The 17,359-nt window shown below is 52.0% G+C and overlaps 1 protein-coding gene across 2 annotated transcripts in view; it reads left to right on the top strand.

The window, feature by feature from the left end:
* The first annotated feature begins 302 nt into the window (after positions 1 to 302).
* The window catches only part of ADAMTS7 (ADAM metallopeptidase with thrombospondin type 1 motif 7), a 161,489-nt gene continuing 144,432 nt past the window's right edge, over positions 303 to 17,359 (top strand). Inside the window, exons 1-6 of one of the 2 annotated variants that reach the window (XM_090029355.1) lie at positions 303 to 630; positions 1,751 to 2,085; positions 7,338 to 7,536; positions 12,658 to 12,854; positions 14,375 to 14,458; positions 15,871 to 15,995. In XM_090029355.1, the coding sequence (XP_089885481.1) occupies positions 534 to 630; positions 1,751 to 2,085; positions 7,338 to 7,536; positions 12,658 to 12,854; positions 14,375 to 14,458; positions 15,871 to 15,995 (1,037 nt within the window). In that variant the 5' untranslated portion in view covers positions 303 to 533. Of the gene's footprint in view, positions 631 to 1,750; positions 2,107 to 7,337; positions 7,537 to 12,657; positions 12,855 to 14,374; positions 14,459 to 15,870; positions 15,996 to 17,359 lie in introns of both variants that reach the window. The other variant, XM_090029354.1, reaches the window with a different exon arrangement.

The raw sequence follows: 17,359 nt of genomic DNA, 5'->3' as shown, positions 1-17,359 counted from the left end.
GGACGGTCATTGTTAGGCCGTCTGAAGCATGGGGGCCTCTGTCGAGAAGGCTGGATGTCGCTTTGCAAGCCTGAGAAGTCCTCATGACCGCACCGGCTATCTTGATCACCTTCTGCCTCCTTTGCTGTGGCTTTGTTTTTCACAACGCTTGCTGCCGGCCCCGGGTTGCTGTTGCCGCCGGCCCCAAGCCTGGATGGGCGGGGGGCGGCAGCCGGGGCGGCGGAGGCGCCGGGGGGCGGCCCCCGTGCCGAGCCGCTCGCCGCCGGCAGGCGGCGCCGCGGGGCCGGGCCGGGGCGGACACACGCTCCGTGCCCCGGGGCCGGGCTGCCGGCGCTGGGGCGGCGCCTCCGCCGGCGGCGAGCGGCTGACAGCGGGCACACGCGCGCACACCCACACGCGCGGGCACTCGGGACGCGCGCAAACGCCGTCCCGCAGACACGCGCGCGCATACAGGCACGCACACACCGGGACCGCCGCGCAGGCTGTCACGCACAGAGGACCCGGGCGCCCAGGGCCGGGGGGGGCAGCCCCCCATGCGGCCCCCGCGCAGCCCCGCCGCCCTGGGGCTCCTGGCCGCGGCGCTGGCGCTGAGCGGCTGCGGGGGCCGGAGCCAGGCGAGCCCGGAGCCAGGTGGGTAGCGCCGGGGCATCTTCACCGGCTTCATTGCGCGGAGAGCTCTGGGCTGCAGCCGGGGCTGGGACGGGGCTGGCAGCGGGCAGGTCGAGCACCTGGAGCGCCGGGCCGGGGGTCAGCTCCCCCGTCCTGGTCCTGACGAGCGCTGAGCCCGCTGCCCGCGGGGCTGGTGTGAAGAGAGACCAGCCCTAGAGCCATTACACGGCCCGTGGCTGGTTGCCTCTCTTTGTGTCTGGACGGCCGGTTTTGTGACTTGCAGGAGCGGCCGGTGGAAGCGCACGGCGCAGTTCACCAGTGGCTGGCGCGGTCCTTCCCCTGCACTCACGCCCGGTCCGACTATGTTGCATGATTACTAGTGTATGTAGCGGGCAGCAGGGGCCCAGGCAAGGCAAGCCTGCTAGGTCCTGCTGTGACCGAAACCGGGCCGGGCGGGGGGAGTATCTCTGTTGTGACAAGGTCTTTTGCTGGGCACCAAACTTCCAGTGGAGGAAAATAGATCCAAAAATGTTTTTAGTATCATGTTTGGGGCAAGTCTCAGGGGTTTTCCAGCAGCCGGGGAAGCCTTGTGAAGCAAAGCTTGACATGCTTTCTTGCTTGTCAGATCCAGGACAAGTATTTAACCACCACTTAGGTTGAACATGTGCTCACCGAGAGAGCGCGCTGCCTTGTAGCAGCCTGAGCATGTGTCCATGCGTTCATTTGTCTCATGGCACTTGCAGATGCCCACGGGATATTTCCTTGGCGCTTTGTTAGGGGCGGAGGTGTTAGCTCAGGTGTCCCAACTACCTTCCAGCAGGAGGAATGATCTTTATTCCCGTCCTTCAGTTCCCACGACACCTCCCTCTGTTGCCCTTTGCTCCTGTTCTTCGCTGTCTTGGAGTATCTCTGCGCTCTCTTGAATGCTCGGCATTTATCATCCCGCCCGTGGCTGCAGGGCAGGGCTGGGGCGGGACAGGCGCTGTGTTCTGGGACATACAGGCTCCCATCCACCAAAGTATTTGGGCTCCTTGTTGCTACATAAGTGCCTAAGTCTCTCGGATTTGATTTGCAGCAAGATGCCTATGTGCTTTTTGGGGATGGTTATGTGTGTGTGACAGTTCACATGTTGTCTCCCCAGAGCCTGTTCTCCAGCCGGCCCCTGGCTACGACATCGTCCATCCCATCAAGGTGGACGAGAGCGGGTCATTTCTGTCCTATGATCTCTCTCACCGTGTGGTTCACAAGAGGGCCCTCTCCCCAAGGACTGGTTCGCCCGCCTTTTATGAACTGCGTTACAAAGGACAGCACCTGAGGTTCAACTTAAGCCTCAACAGCCGGCTCCTGGCTCCTGGCTTTGTGAGCGAGCGGCGCTATGGAGGAATCGCTCAGGCCAAGATCCGCTCCTACAGTCACAATTCCTGCCACATGCTCGGAGAGGTTCGGAGCCCGGCGCTGAAAGGGGGTTTGGCAGCTGTGAGTACCTGTGATGGGCTGGTAAGTATTCCCGGGGAGCTCACTGAACTAATCACCCTGTATCAAAGCACTAAATAACTCAGTCGCTATTGAGCATGGGAGTGAGGGGCATGGCCTCTGAATCAGACCTTCCCAGACCTTCGGTGCAATGGGTACAATGGGTAGAAACCCCCACATTGTGCATGCTGAAAGGCAGAGTGACCTGGGTACAGTCAGCCACGGTGTGCCACGGGAGATGGGGCAAGATGGATCTATGGTCTGATCCAGTAAATGGTAGTTCTTACATTGATCTGTTCTGAATGATGGGTGAAATCCAGGCTTTTACTGACAAAACTCCCATTGACCTTCTTCAGGACAAAGCTTCCTCCCACAGGCTGGATTCTGCACCCAGTAAAGTTAATGGCAAATCTCCCTGGTGCAGGATTAGCTCTTGTCCTCCCACCAATTTGCTTGGGCACTTTTGAATACTGGATCCCAGAGCCTGATGCCTGCTGTTAGATTTAGACATCCCTGTTCTTGTGCAGATGTCTTGGGGTAGCAAGGACGCTGATTGCCAGGAGGCAGGGAAAGGTGTCGTGTTGCCTTTATGTGTCTGACCATAGTCAGACTGAGGGACCTACTACTGTTATCCCCAGTGAGAGAGGAGGTCTGTGATTCAAGAGATGAGGAGGGTTCAGTAGGTTTTGGTTTGATGCCTGCATATGAGACTGTCTGTTGTCCCAAAGCAGGCGGCTCTGATTGAGAACCAGGACATCAGCTATTTTAAGCACGAACAAGGTTTGCTTAGTGTGGGGGTTTGGTCTGCAGAAATATGATGTTCTTTTTAATCAGAGACCCAGAAAGATCACAATGATACCCAAATGTAGGCATTTACCACCCCCCAGATTCTGTGAGGAAACCACCGATGGCATGGGGAAGGTGCTCAACTGGTGGAAATTGTGATAGCTCCAGTGTGTCTAGTTGTAAAAGCCATAAGAGAGACATCTAAGCAGGGGGCAAAGGATACCTGTGTATCATGCAGAAAGCTGAAGTAGGATGACTGTGACGATGCCATTGCACTGGGTGTTATTTATGATTTAGGGTGTAAAAAGAAAGGTGCAGGAGGTCCTTGTCAGTGCATCATATCAGGGTCAGGAAAGGTTTGCTCTCCTAGCGCTGGCAGGAGATATGTTGCAGAAAGAGCGATGAGAGGTACAGAGGACCTTGGGTTTGTTCTGAGACCAGCATGATATGAATGGTCTCAGGGAACTCTCACCACATTACAACTCATTACTGTGCAGAATTAGGCTCTTTAATTTGCACTCCCCACCCCGCACCCTCAATTTTACAGCTTGGACTCATGATGATGGGTTTCTAGCTTTTGTTTTCAGCCTTCCAAGGAAAAAGAATTGGGGTGGAGAAAACGGCTTTGCAGTTCCAAGTTGTTTTATCCAAATGACTTGACCTGAAATTCCTACTTATGGCAAGATCAAGTGTAATTAGCATTCCTAGAGGCCAAGGAGCTCTTCTCTTCTTTTTGTGCAACGTCTGCTCTAGCATGTTATTCATGTAAGTTAGAATAACCCTATGTTGCTTAGGATGCTTTCCATTCCAGATTTGTGTTAGGTGATCTCAACCAGTGTAGGGCAAAGTAGTGTCTCTCTTGGGAACTGCATGTTAAATACTGACACGAGTTCAGGACAGTTAGGACTCTAGTCTGATGGACTATCAGGATTGAAAAATGGTGGTAAAATTAGCTTTAAATTATTGGTAATATTAGCTTTAAATATAGACACCCCAAACAAATCCCAATCATTGCTGATTATCATTTAGTTTAAAGATTCATCTAGGAGGAAGTCTTGTGATGAACCCTGGTCCTTTGGAAGGCTAAACTGCATGTGTAGGTCTTTGGGCAGCCAACATACAGGCTGGAGGCATTTGCAGCACATTCTAGGGCATGCTGTCATCTGCCCCTGAATGTGTGCAAGCGCGCACGTGCACGCGCACACACACACACACACTAGGTGCTTTCCTGCACTGGGGGGGATAAAGGGAGCAGGGGGCAATTTCAGGTCCACAAATCACATGCATGGCATGAAAGCATCATTAGTTGGATCTGAGTATAGAAAGCATCACTGAAGAAATGCAAGTCGAGGAAAGGCTGGCTGGGTTGTGAATGAGAAGGCAGCAGATGGACAGTGTGATTCTGTGATGAAAACTAAGCTTTTGGGGCTTCAGTGCCTTAAATGCAGCTGCCTCTCATGAGCAGCGGACATAAAAGAACCAACCAAAGCTCGGTCACCTCAAAAGTGGGAGAGTGGCTGAGGAGGGGCTCAGAAAGACCAGAGGAGTCCCAGCTATGGGGTCTGCTGTGAGATCCCGATCTGTTAACATCCCTGGAAGAGGTAGGGCTTGCTGGGAGGTCTGCTCCAAAGACAAACTCCCCCAAGTCTTTGGCTCATGTTCCTGAGCTGTGGGAGAGGATGGGGTGAGTACCCAGCACACTGGACGCAGGAGGTCATTTTCTTTTCAAGAAGCAAACAGGACGATAGCAGGCAGGGAAAGGCGCAAGGGCCGGTGTTGTGGCTGATGCTGGCAGCAGAGATAAGGGAGAGGCAGGGGTTGGATCCCCAGAGGCTCTGAGCCTTCACGGCTCCATCTGACATCCGCAGGTGCTCAGCATCTGAAAATGAAGACCCACCCCCCAGTCTTGTGCAAGGGAAGCCACTGAGGTAGCATGGCTAACAAAGGCCACAGCCCTGAGGCTGGATCCATACAGCTGGGCTCCTCTGATTGAGCCCCAAAATATAATTCAGGAGAACCTGCCTTTGTGGATACAAGAGCAGGGGCAGGGCCTAACTTGGGGGAAAAGTCTGCCCTTGCATGTTGGACTCCCCAGGATCTCCACCTGTTTATGGGAGGCTGGAGTACAGGGGCCGCGTCTACATGAGACGCTGACTGCGCAGTTGTTATTGCACAGTCATTTAGTCATGCATGCCCAAGTACTAAATGACTGCCTAGTAATCGGCATTGCCCTGCAACGCTACTGCACAGTAGTAATGAGCTACTGCCCAGCAAGCGTCTCTTGTAGCTGTGGCCAGTGAGCGGCATTTTGGCTCTTCTCTGGCATGGACAATCTGAGCATGTAGTACCAGAAACTTCCCTCTCTCCATACTCCATTAAATCTGCACACAGCACAGGGATTGTGAGTGCCTCCTGGAAGGTGTGTTGCAGTGTGCATGCGTGCTCTGTGGCAGGAAGATTTCCATCGTGTGAAAGGAGCCCTGGAGAGCAAGGAGCCTGAAGTGCTCTTAGGCCTCAGTGCACACACAGCACAGTGAGCTAGTGATCACACTCCCTGGAACAAACACGAGAGGCTAAGAAAACCAGCTTTATTGTGCCATGTTGTAATCTTCCCCCTTTTTTTTTTCTTCCTCGTGGCCTGCAGACAGTGGAAATGTCAGATCATAAAGCATAATAAACAAAGCCAAGCGCCAACGGGTTTCTGAGTCAGCACACCGCACCTCCGACTGTTGCAGACAAACTTGAGACAAGACAAGGCTCCTCTGCAGCAATTCACGCAGTTAAGACCCCACCAAGTTATGTCAAAGCATGAGAATGCATTTAAACAACATATTGCCAGCAGCGATACCTCCCCATAGCTGCATGAGCACCCACGTGTAATAAACCTGCCGACTCCTGCCGGGGAACTCCCCATCGGATGAAAGGGATGCACAGAGCAAAGTCAGGAGAACAGAAGCATTTCCGATAGCTTGCTGTCAAGGGCTCTTTGGTCCGAGGCCAGGCCGGGGTGCTCCGTGTGAGTCAGGCACCAGAGAGTTTATTATTAACCAAACAGAAGCTTTTGGATTTCAGTTCCCACCAAAGGACCGATGTCAACAGCACATCCTCTCCTTATTGTGCTGAAAGTAAATGCAGTTTGTCTCACTTAATAACTGGGCGCTTGTACACGGGACAGGAGTTTAGTCCATAGGGTTGCATTCTATGCCCCTAAATTGAAAATGGTGAGTTTTTAATTGAAACCTACCATTTCAATTTCAGGGGTTTCCAGGACTGTTACGACAAGGGGGTCCAATCCCCCTTTTTTTTTTCCAGCAGAGCCTGCCCACAGCCAAGGGGAAAGCTGCCAGCAGGCTGAGCAGCCCCTGAGCTGCAGGGGACCCCAGTCCTTTCCTCCACAGTGGTGCCACCCCTCAGGGCTGCCTGGTATCAGAAAAAAAGGATCATCCCCCTCACCACTGCTGTCTTCAGCAGGCACCTACAGGCGGTGAGGGGGCTGATCCATTTTTTTGCAGAGCCTGCCCACCTTTCCCGCGGTCAGGGGGACAAGCTGACAGCTGCATCACTGTAATTTGCAAAGTTGCAAACTAAACGACATCAGGATGCAGTTTAGTTTGCAATGATGCAAACTCATTTAAAATGCCCCAGAGTCTTGCACATGTACCGTGTGATGCCATTAAGCCACACAAAGTGACATTTTCATCATGTGTACATGGCCATGGCGTCACGTGTACAAGCGCCCTCCGAGCTGCCTCAGATGCTCGAGATCCTGCCCTGACCGGGTACTCTTGCAGATTCCTGCTTCTCTGCTTCCCTGAGGATGTCCTGATGTGTGAAGACAGGATACATGGCCTCTGGCTAAGGAAGCCTGAGAACCACGAGTGGCTTGGACAGTGCAGAAAGGCAGCCGCAGCTGGCTTCCATTATCTTGGCACTTTACCAATGCTCCTTGGTAAGCAGTACGATTTTGGGCTGTTACGGTAGTACACGGAAGAACCTTTCCAATGAGGGCAGAAGACAGAGTGTGACTGATGTAGGGGAGAAAAAAAAGCTTCTCCCAGCATACTGGAACACGTGCCTGCTTCCTTCTCAGCATTTTCTACGCCAGCATATTTGGAGAAGGCCCCATGTGGCTCCATCTCCATCTTTGCTGCTACTGGGTGCCTCAGGGTCAAATAACCCCACTGTTCTGCCACATTTCTACCTGCACTTTGGCAATAGGATCAGCTTAACTTTACTACATGTGCAAAAATGCTGCTTTCTGAATCTCAAGGCTAGAATGGGACTTTTTGTCCATTTTGGCTTGTTCCTCCATGTCTGGGAGTTTATAGCTCACCACTCTGATAAAGAGGTAGAAGCAGTTGGTTCAGAGAATGTCTGTTTCTGCACAAAATATTCTGCAAACCCTGTTATTGTCTCCATGGTAAGTTGACATATTGTGCAAATGACACTGACTTTCTCTTCCCTCCCAGAAAGGTGCATTTCGGCTTGCTAACGAAGACTATTTAATTGAGCCTCTGGCTGTAAATATGCATGAGGACCACACAGCCCGACCCCACCGGATATATAAGCGCCATGCACCAGAACCTGGGCAAGAAGACTTGATGGTGGAGTCCAGCAGAAAGCAAGAGAGGAACCAGCCCAGTACTGTGAGAACATGTGGTGTGCAAGGTATTTTATCTGCTTTATTTCCATTTGGTGGAGAGCCAAAGGACAGGGGATTTAATAATGCACACATCTAAAATAGACCATGTGCAGGTAAGCACAGGGTCCAGGATTAGAAACAAACACGTTATTTCCACAAGCATCTCTGTTGCAGGAAGGCGGACCACATTTCACACTGCTCCTCCTGGGTGAGTGGCACTTTGCTCATCTTGCACCGCCGGGCAGCGATAAGGCAGCTTTTGTGACTGAATCTCTCAAGTAGCGGGTTACTTGAAAGCAAAACATTTTTCCTGTCATCTGGCAACATTTCTGTGTTTGCTTAGGCTTCTTGTCTGCATGTGCTCAGAGTCACTGCAGCCTTAAACCACAGGCTGCTGATTGCTATGTCCTTCCTTTTTCTCAGAAGCCAGCTTGCCGCTCTGTGTATTAGCAAATATTTAACAAATCGGTATTGTTGCAATTCAGCATCTGACTGGATTATCAAAATGAAAGCCTGACTCTGCTGTAGTCAACAGCAGCAACCGCCCGATGCCAGTGGGTCCAGGACGTCACCCTCAGTCTTCTCTCAAGGCACCCAGCCACAGTCGCATGCATGCGTGTAAGGGGAATTTGGCATTTACCCAACCCTGTAGCAGCTCACACACCCGTAGGTACTATCAAACAACAATGATAGTACGTAGGAACTAATAGACAGTGCTTTCCAAGGCAGCTGCAATCTCCTGATTTTTGGGGGCAGGTACAATAGAAAGGACAACCGTTGTTCAAAACAAGCAAGCTGTCCCAGATAAATGCAACGGCAGATTCCTCCAGATCAGTGGTTTTCCTGCAGTCCATCTGGATGTCTCTGGGGACTATTTGATTTAGAAGAAGTGGCCCAGACGAGGAGAGCTGGAGTCTCAGATCAAAAGAGAGCCCCTAGAAGGAGTCATGGTCCCCCTCCCCTGGGACCAGGGTTTTACTAGAGTATCATCAGTGGTTTTCCAAATTACATCTTATGCCTCAAACATTTGCTGACAATTCGGACAGTAAAACAGACTGGCTTTCAGAGGCTTGGAATGGAGATCTGAGTCCAACCACTAGGATGCCACAGCTGGTTTTTCCAAGAAGGAGGATAGAGCAGTAATTAGGACCATCAGTCATCTAGCCAATAGCCAGGGGCTCGGGTCAGCTTGCACAGCCTCTGGAAGGCCTGTCTTGCTGCAGCGATGCATCTGTTGGTGCCAGAGCTAGCTAGACTCAAGATCTGTATAAGCCTGTCACTGTCACACCTACCAAGTCCAGAGCTGATGTAGCTGTTGGTGTGTACCCCATGCTCACTCTCCAAGGTGGACAGTTTTAAATGCACAGCTCATCGGTTACCAACTCACTGGGGAGGTCGGTGCAGTGGATCAGCTTCTGAACAAGGGAGTTTACTACAGAAATAGTCCAGAATGCAAATATCTGCTCAACACTTGCAGTGACAGAAAGCACTGAGAGATGCTCATGGTTTGGTTGAGCCTAGGGTTGCCTTTATGCTCTGACCATGGCTTCTCTGCTGCAGTCAAGCAGAGACCATCACCTAGTCATCAAGCCCCTGACCTCTGGTTAGGCTAGAGCAAATCTTTCAGAAAAGACCCTCAGATTTTGATTTAAAGACTGCAGCTAATGGAGAATCCACCACTGCCCTAAGCAAGGTGTCCCAGTGACCAACACCCATCCCTGGCACACCTGACCCTTGGTCTGAATTTGTCTAGCTACAGGATGCCATCACTGTGTCCTGATATGTCTTTGACTGATGGACTAAAGAGCCCTCTGCTTCCAGAAATCTTTTCCCAAGTAGGTACTTAGAGATGACGTGATCTCAGTCAACTATCATCCTTCTCTTCATTAATCCAAATGAACAGAGCTCCTCTCATCCATCAAAACAGCTATAATGGGCCCTTCGGACCTTAGAAATCTGGTAAGATATAAAAACAAATGCACAAAAAGGATCCCACTGGACCACCTTCATCCAGCTCATAAGGCCTTTGAATTACCACTGAACGAGGGGCTAGAAGTTTAGCCTGTGTGTAATATGGAAAAGAAATTATGGGAAAGCTGTACAACAGGCATCACTCCACTTCTTCCCTGTGGCCTTGACACGTGGGCGCGTTCATCTGTAAAACAATGGGCAGCAAAGTAACGGTTTATGGGCCACGGGTTTTGTTCTTGCCAGTGCCATCTGCTGCATGGGCAGCCATACTCAAACATCTGGGAAGGAGCTTAGGAAGGTGTTTGCCACTGCCATGCACAAGTGCAAAAATTACCCTGGTGTCTTTTGCCAACTGCTCTGCATTGGAAAAGTCACAGAAGTCAAAGCTTTGGCTGCCAAGGTCACAACAGAAATGAGTCCCGGGGCAGTTATTTTGATTAAAGAGTCATGATTGCATCATAGCAGTGGGGCTTTATCAACTTAGCTGGATGCTTAGGATTCTTTAGGGCTAGAGAGGGAAAGTCTCTTGCTACTCAAGTACAATGCAGGTCATAAACATGTAGAAGGTTATTGCCATTGAAAGTTTGTTGAACCTTTAGAACCTGACCATAAAAGCCTTTCCAAGTGTTTATGATGTGGCCTATAAAGGTCTTATTTAGCCTGTGACTGACCCTCATGCTGCCTGGAACAGCACCAGAGGGAAAGCTTTGCCTGAGAAGGCAAACCTGCTGTAACGTGCTGGGTATGTCCCGTCTTCGCTTCAGCATCCTGCTGTGTTTTGCACGAATGCAGTTGCTCTCTCTCCCCAGGGTGGCGGGAAACAAGGGAATTCTCAATGAAGTCTCTGCTGCAGCCCGGGAAACCCCGATTTAGGCTGTGGGGTCCTTTTGAACATGATCAGGACATATCCAGCAACGTCTAGGAGTGGGTGCAAGCCAGCTGCCCAGGCTTTTGAAGCAGGGACTGTATTTCGTTACAGAATGGTCTTCCCATATGAAAACCTCCCGAGCTGGATGGGTGAATATTGGCTAGACATTGGTATCATGGATCTGCTTTATATATACCCACAGGCGCCTGTATGCTTGCATAATAAATAGAGACAGAATTTCAATAACAATATTAAGCATTGTGAAATATAGTTTCCCATGACTGCTTGGGTCTCCATGTCCCTCATGGGCACTCCAGGGCAGAGGTCTAGTGAAAGAAATTGAGCCAAATGCGCATTTTCTTTCCATGCGCTGGTTTCTTTCCAATATGCAAGGGCAGTGACCAATAAAAAGAAGTTCAGAGGCCTTTCTTCTATAAGTCAAGATAGGGGAGGGAAGAGTATAAGCGTTGATAGGGGAGGGCAATTTCTTTGCCTCCATTTTTCTGAGCAGGGACCAGGTCATCCTCCCACACCGGGATCCCCGATGGTCCCAGGGCCAGTGAGGACCTAGTCAGGGAACTGGAGGGACTGGATGTGTTCAAATCAGCTGGTCTGGACGATCTCCACCCCCAAGGGAATTAGCTGAGGTCATTGTGGGACCCCTGGCACGGCTTTACGAGCACTCGTGGTGCTCTGGTGTGGTGCCAGAGGAGTGGAAAAGGGCCAGTGTGGTTCCCATCTTCAAAAAAGGGAGGAAGGAGGACCCAGGAAATTATAGGCCTGTTAGTCTTACCTTGGTCCTGGGGAAGTTCTTTGAGAAAATTATCCAGGTGCTCATCTGCGAAGGGTAAGCAGGGGAGTGTAAGCTTAGGGGCAACCAACATGGGCTCATTAGGGGCAGGTCCTGTCAGACCAACCTGGTGGCCTTCTGTGACCAGGTCACAAAAGCCCTGGATGCAGGTGTCGCGGTGGACGTAGTCTTTCTGGACTTCAGGAAGGCCTTCAACACTGTCTCTCACCCCATTCTCATTTAAAAAATTAGGAGATTGTGGTGTTGATGCCTACACAGTGAGATGGGTCACCAGTTGGCTGGAGGGCCGCACCCAGAGAGTGGTGGTGGATGGGTCATTTTCAGCCTGGAGGGACATGGGCAGGGGGGTCCCCCAGGGCTCGGTCCCCGGGCCCGCATTGTTCAACATCTTGATCAGTGACTTGGACGAGGGGGTGAAAAGCACCTTGTTCAAATTCCCAGATGACACTAAGATGTGGGGAGAAGTGGGCATGCTAGAAGGGAGGGACAGGGTGCAATTGGATCTGGAGAGGTTACAGGGGTGGGTGGATGAGAACAGGATGGGATTCAACACCGACAAGTGCAAGGTGCTGCACCTGGGGGGGAAGAACCAGCACCAGACCTACAGGCTGGGGAACTCCCTTCTCGTCAGTGCAGAGGCAGAAAAGGATCTGGGGGTCATCACTGACTCCAAGATGAACCTGGGCCGGCAGTGTGGGGACGCGGTCAGGAAGGCCAACCGCACCCTGTCGTGCATCCACAGATGCATCTCGAGCAGGTCCAAGGAGGTGATCCTCCCCCACTATGCGGCACTGGTCAGGCCACAGCTGGAGGACTGCGTCCAGGTCTGGGCGCCGCACTTCAGGGGGGATGTGGACAGCATGGAGCGGGTCCAGAGGAGGCCACTCGCATGATCAGGGGACAGCAGGGCAGGCCCTACGAGGAGAGGCGACGGGACCTGAACCCGTTCAGCCTCCAAAAGAGAAGGCTGAGGTGGGATCTGGTGGCCATCTGTAAACTGGCCAAGGGAAACCAGCAGGCATTGTGGGAGTCCCTGTTCCCCCGAGCAGTACTGGGAGTAGCAAGGAATAATGGCCATAAGCTGACAGAGGGTAGATTTAGGCTAGATATTAGAAGGCGCTACTTCACTGTCAAGCAGCTAGGATCTGGAACCAACTTCCAAGAGAAGTGGTGCAGGCTCCTACCCTGGGGGGCTTTAAGAGGAGGCTGGATGAACACCTTGCCAGGGTCTTTTGACTAGGTCACAAAAGCCCTGGATGCAGCCCTGGACCCCAGTACTCTTTACTGCCATGGCAGGGGGTCGGACGTGATGATCTGCTCAGGTCCCTTCTGACCCGACCAACTATGAAACTATGAAACTCTGAGTACACCAGTAGTCCATGCTTCCAGACTCTGTGGAGGCTCTGTTTACTTGCATCGGGGTAATTCCTTCTTTTAGAAAAAAGTTCATTTACTTTCAGGTGTCCCAGAAACCCCTTTTTCTCCTCAATCCTTCAGAATCGCAGAAGAGCCTGGAGAAGTCTGAGAAACGGCGGGAACGCTGGGAGCAGAAACAGCAGAAGAAGCGGAGAATAAAGCAGCGCTCCATCAGCAAGGAGAAGTGGGTGGAAACACTGGTGGTAGCAGATACCAAGATGGTGGAATATCATGGGAGTGAAAACATCGAGAAATACGTCCTGACCGTCATGAACATGGTGAGTTTGGGTTGGCAGTGAAAGCTGCTAATGACTCAGGCGGCCGAACTGTAAGAGCTAATGGTCACTGGACTTCCCAGGGTTCGTCTCTTCATCTTCCTGGGTCCCTGCTGGCCTGTGCTGATTGCTTGTTACCTCCCCTTTCCTGTGCACCTCTTCTGCACCACAAGACTCCAACTCCTGGCTCCAATAACTCCTTTTGCTACCTTGCTACCTAGACTCAGTTATCCTAGCTGGGCTAGACATTACTCTTTTGCCAGCCCTAAACTATGGGTGGTGTGTGGCTTGACCACTCGCTCCCAGATCTGTTGGGGGAGAATGGCTGTTCCTTCTGCATCAGCACTGGTGGGCTGGACGGAGACCCTTTGCCTGTGCTCTGGCCAGCCCTGGAGGGAGCACCCACGAAGCTAAAACCCCATGTTGCCCGATACAGGCGTGTAAGGCCGCTGGCAGCCCTGTAGAGGCTGCATGTGCCATCCTGCTGGGTCTGATTTTAATCCACTGGGATCCATAGGAAGACTGTCCTGTGCTCAAAAGGGCTCTGGGAACTCCCAGTGATGCCAAGGGAATGGTTTGTGAAATAAGACCTGCAGAGAAGATGCAGGTGTGTTTAGCCACCGGGTCAACAAGTGGCTCCCTGCAGCCTGCCCTTAACGCCTCCCAGCTGGGCTGCTGCCCACTCGCCCATGACCTAGCCTGGCTGGCAGGACAAAAATGCCTGCTTTCCTGGGAACATGCCATTGGAAGATGTTACAGGGAGACAGTCAAGTGAAGCAGCACCCAAGAGCTGGGAAGAGTTCCCAGCGCTGAAAAATGGGGCTGCCTGTTCTGGGCCATCAGGGTTCTCATAAAAATGACTTCAGGCTCCAAAAGCTTGTTGCAGTCGTTGCATTCAAATTCCTCAGCAGCTGTCATGGCCGCCACTACTTCCAGAGCTGGGAGGAAAGGGTAAATCAGAAGCAAGGTCACTTGGGGGGTTAACGAAGAAGCACTTCACTGACAGGGCAGCTTGGCTGGGGTATCAAGTAAAAGTCATGGCACGATTCCTTTCAGGATATTTGCTTCTATCACAGAGCTTAGCATCCTTGGGCACGATTTACCTGCTATTTCCTTGGGACTACACCAGCACAGTTATGCAAAGGTGACAGTGAGAGCAGAGAGCAGGGGACACCAGTGCAAGGCCATTTGCTGTATTTGTGTGATGGAGAACAGCTCCCACAAGAAACCACACACACTCGTACAGTGAAGGCAGAGACTTGATCCCAGGCACGTGCTTGGTTGAGTTCAACACGTCACCCAGGTTGAGACTTCAGCAGAGCGAAAACACTTGTGTAATCATTTGGCCCTGATCTGGACCAGGAATCAATCTCATCCTTAATTTTGAGGAACTTCTGATTTGGAGCCGGCAGTGCTCGGCACTGTCCTTCTGGACCCCAGTTCTCTCCCGGATGCACTTCCCTGAAATCCTGCCAGCAGGGCGACTGCTGCCTCTGAGCCCTTGTGTGCTTGGTGTTTTGCAGGTGGCAGGTATATTCCACGATGCCAGCATCGGAAACCCTATCAACATTGCCATTGTGCGGCTAATCCTGCTGGAAGATGACGAGGTAAAAAGAAAACAGAGCGATTGACATTTCTGGTCTTTTTGTGCCTGGGTGTTTTGACTTCTTTTCCCTATGGGAGATGGTGAGCTGGTCGCTCATGACCAGGCATTATCCCTTTCCCGTCGTTTGGACACATTGGAGAGAGTCCAGTGGAGGGCAACAAAAATGGTTGGGGGACAGGACTGGTGAGGAGAGGCTGAGGGAACTGGGCTGATTTAGCCTGCAGAAGAGAAGACGGAGGGGGATTGAACAGCAGCCGTCACCTCCCTGCCGGGGGGCTGCAAAGAGGCTGGAGCTGGGCTGGTCTCAGTGGGGGCAGATGACAGGGCAAGGAGCAATGGGCTCCAGCTGCAGCAAGGCAAGTTGAGGTTAGATTTTAGGAAAAACTCTCTCACTAGGAGGGTAGTAAAGCACTGGAACCTATAACCTGTTCCAGTGTTTCTGAGAGGTTGCAGACTCTCCATCCATGGAAGTGTTTAAGACCTGGGTAGACCAAGCCTTGGCTGGGATGATGTAGTTGGGGCTGGTCCTGCTTGGAGCAGGGGGGTGGACTAGATGTGACCTCCTGAACTCCCTTCACACCCTCATTTTCTATGAGTCTATGATTTCAGTAGCCTGAAAGAACGTGCACTGATTCAGCCCAGACACCAGAGCTCTGATTGCTTGACTGTGGCTGCTGCACGGGTGAACTACTTAAAGGCAGAGGGACATCCACAAGCAGAGAAATGGAAGAATCTGGTCCCCGCTGTGATTAGGAGCTGTTGGTTCAGTCATTCATAGAGGTTTCCCAGCAAAATGCAACCCATGCCTGCCCCATCCAGCAGCCAATGGTAACTACCTCATTGCTACTGGCATCTGGACATGTGGTTTGGCTCTTGGCAGCATTTCCTTTAAAAGGAGCAGCAATGGCCCCGCTGCGGCTGGGAATCAGGGTGGAGCCAGAAGATGTTCTTCTCTTCTGACTCTGGTTTCCAGCACGGGGTAGGTCTCCCGGGACCAACCCAGCAAGAAGCAGTGGCACGCGAATGTGACTGTCTGGTTGTTTGTGTCCCCCAGCTGCAGTTCTCATTCTCCGCTAAGCTGAAGCTGCTCAGCTGATTGATCTGGTTCCCCCAGCTGTGTCCTGGTCATGGGTTCATCAGCCTGAGCAAAACAGTTTTCCCACCATCACTTTAACTTGCATTATTAAACTATTCAATGCTGCAGTCTGATCCCAGATCCAGTGGAAGCAGAAAAGATGCCAGATCTGGCCCCAACTGTGCAGTGTGAATCTGGAGTAATTTAGACAAGGGGAGGAGGGGTTGTTCTTGATCGTACCCTGGTGTGATGGAGAGCAGAATCTGGCCCCAGCACTCCCACAAGTGACAAAAGGGGTGACAGTCTGACAGCAGCCTCGTGTTTGTTGCTGTTGGCAGGAGGAGCTGAAAATCACCCACCACGCCGACAACACCCTGAGAAGCTTTTGCAAGTGGCAGAAAAGCATCAATGTGAAAGGAGACTCCCACCCGCAGCATCACGACGTGGCCGTCCTGCTCACAAGGTGTGTGGCACTTGGGCCCCTTCTCTGCTGAGCCAGAGAGGTGCTGGAAACGGCAGGGGACAGGGCACTTGCTAGGTCCCCTGCGGGGCTATTTGCCATGCATTTTCCTTTGTTGCGTCTTGTGTGGACAGCTCTGGGGCAGCTGGAAAATGCACCATGATGGTTTGGGGCAAGCTCATTAATACCTGGAGCTGGCCTCAGAGCTCAGGTCCGTATTTACTCAAGTGTTACGGTGTCCAGGTGCCAGGTTTCGGCACAGCCCCAATGCCAACCCTGCCAACCCATCTTGAAAGGATGCTCACTTTCATAGATTCAGAGATGTTTGGGTCAGAAGGGACCTCAGTAGGTCATCGAGTCTGACCCCCTGCCCTGGGCAGAAAAGAGCACTGGGGTAAGACAACCCAGCCAGGTGCTTGTCCAGTTTCCTCTTGAAGACCCCCGGGGTAGGGGAGAGCACCACCTCCCTTGGAGCCCGTTCCAGTTTCTGGCAACCCTTACCATGAAGAAGTTCCTTCTAATGTCCAACCTAAATCTGCTCTCCATCAATTTGTGGCCTTTGTTCCTAGTTACTCCAGGGGGTGCCCTAGTAAACAGAGCATCTCCTATTCCCTACTGCCCCCCACGACGAATTTGTAGGCAGCCACAAGATCACCTCTCAGCCTTCTCTTGCAGAGGCTGAAGAGACCCAGGTCCCTCAGTCTATCCTCGTAAGGCCTTGCCTCCAGGCCCCTGACCAGACGAGTGGTCTCCTCTGGACCCTCTCGAGATTCTCCGCATCCGTCTTGAAGTGCGGGGCCCAAAACTGGACACAGTACTCCAGCTGCAGTCTGACCACTGCCGCATAGAGAGGAAGTATCGCCTCCCTGGACCTGTTTGTCATGCATCTTCTAATGCATGATAAAGTGCGGTTAGCCTTGCTGATCACTCTGTCACATTGACAACTCATGTTCATCTCAGAGTCCACTATGACTCCGAGATCCCTTTCTGCTGCTGTGCTGCTGCGAAGGTCATCCCCCAGCCTGGAGATGTGTTGGTGGGTCATTTTGCCCAGGTGCAGCACTTTGCACTTGTCTTTGTGCTGCACTTGTTATTTTTCCTTAAGAACAAAGGTGGGGATCTGCAAAGGGGCCTCAGGGAAGGGGCCTCACTCCTAGCAAAGCTGCAAGGGTTTGGGCCACTAAATTCCTTCTGGCGACTTTGAAACTCCCAGCCGAGGCAGTCAGTCCAATGGCTTTGAGCCACTGCACTCCGGTCACTGGCAGTAGTCAAGCCACTGCAATAATGCCCAGTAAACTCCTAGGCATGGCATCTCCTCCAACACCCTCCTCTTCTCCAGGGCATTGGCTTGGTAACAGAAATAAGAT

This window comes from Crocodylus siamensis, chromosome 15, assembly GCF_052110815.1.
Source record: "Crocodylus siamensis isolate JL-2025a chromosome 15, ASM5211081v1, whole genome shotgun sequence".
Taxonomy (NCBI): Eukaryota; Metazoa; Chordata; order Crocodylia; family Crocodylidae; genus Crocodylus; species Crocodylus siamensis.
The sequence above is the reverse complement of the archived record's forward strand: the minus strand, read 5'-3'. Positions and strand labels throughout refer to the sequence as shown.